Below are 4,496 nucleotides of genomic sequence, written 5' to 3'. Positions count from 1 at the left end.
GTCCTTTAGATGGCAGATAGATTAGCATAAGTCAATGCCGCGGTAAGCAGTTTGTGTGCGTTTTACAGGGTGCGTTTTTCAGTATGCTTTGAAGCTTTCTTTCCCTCCTCTTCGTACTGCACAGCTGTATTGATTTAGTCCACGACAACAGCGTGACTAGCAGGAGAAATCAGCAGGCTCAAAAACACAGATAACAGTAAAAAATGAAAGAGAGAGAAAGAATAAACAGATAGGAATGGAAGGGAAGGGAGGTGAAGAGATGGAAAACTGATATTGGAGAAAGAAAATATTAGCATGAGTTGAGATGATGGAGATGGCTGATTTATGACTAAATTGTTATTTTGAATCAGTAATTTTAAATTGTTCTGTAAAACTGATCTTATTTTGCTTGGCAGCATCAATTTTAAACCTAATTTCTAATAAATATGCACAATGCAATTTCTGAATAAATTGTTATTTTGAATCAGTTATTATAAATGATTTATTTTGAATCAGTTTTTTTAAACGATTTGACCAAACTGATTCGTTGTACGATTTACTGGACAAAATCAAAATAAAATCAAAATCTGCGAAAACAGATATTATTTTGTCCGACAGCATCAATCTTGAACCTAAATTTATAATAAATATGCGCAACACAATTTATGGATGTTTCGGCCGAACTGATTCATTATGATTAATTTGACTAAATCAAAGAAAAACAGTGAAAACAGATCTTATTTGGCTTGACAGCATCAATCTTAAACCTAAATTTATAATAAATAGGCACAATGAAATTTATGCATTAAATTATTTTGAATCAGTGATTTTAAATGGTTCGGGCAAACTGATTCATTGTATGATTCATTTGACTACATCAAAATTGAAATCTGTGACAACAGATCTTATTTAGCTTGACAGCATCAATCTTGAACATAAATTTTTAATAAATATACACAATGCAATTAATAATTAAAATGTTATTTTGAATCAGTCATTAATTTATATGATTCGACCAAACTGATTCATTGTGCTAAATCGAAATCTGTGAAAACAGATCGTATTTTGCTTGACAGCATCAGTCTTAAACCTACATTTATAATAAATATGCACAATGCAATTTATGAATAAATTGTTATTTTGAATCAGTTATTTTAAATGATTTGGTCAAACTGATTCATTATATGATTCATTTGACTAAATCAAAATCGAAATCTGTGAAAACAGATTTTATTGTCCTTGGCAGCATCAATCCTGAACCTAATTTATAATATGAACAATGCAATTTCTGAACAAACTGTTATTTTGAATCAGTTATTTTAAATGATTTGGCTAAACTGATTCATTTGACTAAATCAAAATCTGTGAAAACAGATCTTATTTTGTTTGAAAGCATCAATCTTGAGCCTAAATTTTCAATAAATATGCATAATCCAATTTATGAATAAATTATTTTGAATCTGCCATTTTATATGATTCAGCCAAACTGATTCATTGTATGATTCATTTGACATAACCAAAATTGAAATCTGTGAAAACAGATCTTATTTTGCTTGACAGCATCAGTCTTGAGCCTATATTTATAATAAATATGCATAATCCAATTTATGAATAAATTATTTTGAATCCGCCATTTTATATGATTCAGCCAAACGGATTCATTGTATGATTCATTTGACATAATCAAAATTGAAATCTGTGAAAATAGATCTTATTTTGCTTGACAGCATCAGTCTTGAACTTACATTTATAATAAATAGGCACAATGAAATCTATGCATTAAATTGTTATTTTGAATCAGTTATTTTTAATGATTTAGCCAAACTAATTCGTTATATGATTCATTTGACTAAATCAAAATTGAAATCTGTGAAAACAGATCTTATTTTGCTTGACAGCATCAATCTTGAACCTACATTTATAATAAATATGCATTATATGATTCATTTGACTAAATCAAAATCGAAATCTTTAAAAAACAGATCTTATTTTGCTTGAGCGCATCAATCTTGGGCCTAAATTTATAATAAATATACACAATGCAATTTATGAATAAAGTGTTATTTTGAATCAGTCATTTTAAATGATTCGACCAAACTGAATCATCAAGATTCGTTTGACTGAAAATAAGATCCGTAAAAACAGATCTTATTTTGCTTGAAAGCATCAATCCTGTATGTGTAAAGATCTCTTATAAGACCTTATTTTGATTTTTTTTTGTTTTTTGTACAAAATACCACATACAGGGACTTTTCAAATGATGAATGCGAATCAAAGCAACAAATAATTTTTGTATTTATTCAAATCAATCCAATTCCTAAATATTTTTAGTCTGTATGGTCATAAACTAGTTTGTATGCTCTGAACACACACAACACTTCCTATGTCAGAGGTCACCAGAAAGATGGACAACTTGGATATAGATCAGTGCAACAGATCACGCGAACACCTCGAGTTCAAAGTAGACCCTGAAATCACAAGACCAAGGGCATAACACAACTCTGCCCCTTTTTCTTCTCTTTCTCCCTCGTTAGCATTAACGTGGTCAGCTTGTCTAATAAGATTCTAATGATCAATCAGACGGTGTAATGTGGGGTCAGCAGGAAACGGAGCACAGAGGTTAAAGACTGATCTCTGACCTTGAGGGAGTCTCGCTGTGGGCTCCTGGGCAGAATGATTTATGAGAATAAACCCAGCAAGTGACACATAAATTCCCTGTTTGGCTATGAAGCTGTCATGTGTTGATATGGTTGATTTTTATGAAAGAATTCTGTGTATGTTGCAGATCAAACCAGATGAGCGTGTGCTGATAACCGAACGAGGTTTGCTGATTCGTTGGCTCCAGCGTAGCGATGCAGGTTCGTACTTCTGCACCTCCCAGGAGCACAGCTTCACCCGTACCCTCCTCCACCTCTCTCTTCACATCCTGGACCGCGGACAGATCCAAGCACACCAACCTGCTACACGGGAATCATTAGAAAATCCATCTGTGACCGAACCTCGCCAGCGCTATAAGGACTACTTGCGCATGTTGAGCGGCCCAGTGCGCTCTCTGGACGAGTATTGTGAAACGCTCTGGCACAAAGAGAAGAAGCAAAAACAGAAGGGCAAATGGAAGCACGTTCAAGAGCTCCGCAAGAGCAGGAATCGACGCCACCACTAGAGGCGCCAGTGAGGCTTGGATTCGAGCGTGAGGTTAGAAGGGTCACAATGCCTATGGAGTCTCTGGATGTGGATTAAATGAACTTTAAACCAAATACAAAGACAGAAATTAATCATCTCTTGTCCAGTAAAGCAAAGAACTTTCAGAAGTATCAGTGAAATGACACATTAAAGGAGTAGTTCACTTTCAGAACAAAAATGTACAGATAATGTACTCACCCCCTTGTCATCCAAGATGTTCATGTCTTTCTTTCTTCAGTCGGAAGGAAATGATGTTTTTTGAGGGAAACGTTTCAGAATTTCTCTCCATATAATGGACTTCTATGGCGCCCCCGAGTTTGAACTTCCAAAATGCAGCTTCAAATGGCTCTAAACAATCACAGCTGACAAAAGAAGGGTCTTATCTAGCAAAACGATCGGTTATTTTCTAAAAAAAAAATTACAATTTATATACTTTTTAACCTCAATACTCGTCTTGTCTAGCTCTGTGTGTACTCTGTGTGAAGATTTTCAAAAATTATATCAATTGTAAATGTTTTTAGAAAATAACTGATCGTTTCGCTACACAAGACCCTTCTTCCTCAGCTGGGATCAATTAGAGACCTTTGAAGCTGCATTTAAACTGCATTTTGGAAGTTCAAACTCGGGGACACCATAGAAGTCCATTATATGAAGAAAAATCCTGAAATGTTTTCCTCAAAAAACAATTTCTTTATGACTGAAGAAAGAAAGACACGAACATCTTGGATGACAAGGAGGTGAGTACATTTTGTTCTGAAAGTGAACTACTCCTTTAATCTTATTTTCGTTTGGACCAGTCCCTCAAAAGTGACGCATAGACTGTTTATCATTTAAAAATGAACCTTTTGTAAAAATACCCACTTGAACACCAGTCGTCTTGACTGATCTTGTTAAAGCCCCTTTGGGCAAGGTATGATATAGTAAAATTATACATCTGTAAATCTACAAACTAGGTTGAAAACAAAAGATTTTTCGGTCTAAAAATGTCTGGATTGGGGACGTTTCCAAAGCAACACAACACCAGTTTATTGCGCTTTAATTTTAACCAAGGATAAAATTGCATTCATGTTGAATGTATGTAAATATTTATATTATTTGTACATGAGATGTGCATGCTTTAGGATTATTTACCTAGAATTCTCTTTTGAGATTACAGTTTTAACCAAGCATTTAAGTTTCACTGAGTAAAATACATTATTTTTGTATTTTTGCAATGTGTCTTACTGTAGGCAATTTGTTTACGGCGTATGACGTTATTTAAAATTACCAGGATGTTGAAATAAACAGTTTTTATTTCTACTTAACTTCACAACCAAGATAAGACAATGACTTTA

The 4,496-nt window shown here is 33.8% G+C and overlaps 1 protein-coding gene across 1 annotated transcript in view; it reads left to right on the top strand.

Moving 5' to 3' along the window:
• sema3d (sema domain, immunoglobulin domain (Ig), short basic domain, secreted, (semaphorin) 3D) overlaps positions 1 to 3,790 on the top strand; it is a 50,033-nt gene extending 46,243 nt beyond the window's left edge. Inside the window, exon 18 of the mRNA XM_073850895.1 lies at positions 2,765 to 3,790. Coding sequence (XP_073706996.1) covers positions 2,765 to 3,142 — 378 coding nt within the window. The 3' untranslated portion in view covers positions 3,143 to 3,790. The remainder of the gene's footprint in view (positions 1 to 2,764) is intronic.
• The last annotated feature ends 706 nt before the right edge of the window (positions 3,791 to 4,496 follow it).

This window comes from Garra rufa, chromosome 11 (genome assembly GCF_049309525.1).
Source record: "Garra rufa chromosome 11, GarRuf1.0, whole genome shotgun sequence".
Classification (NCBI taxonomy): domain Eukaryota; kingdom Metazoa; phylum Chordata; class Actinopteri; order Cypriniformes; family Cyprinidae; genus Garra; species Garra rufa.
The sequence above is the reverse complement of the archived record's forward strand: the minus strand, read 5'-3'. Positions and strand labels throughout refer to the sequence as shown.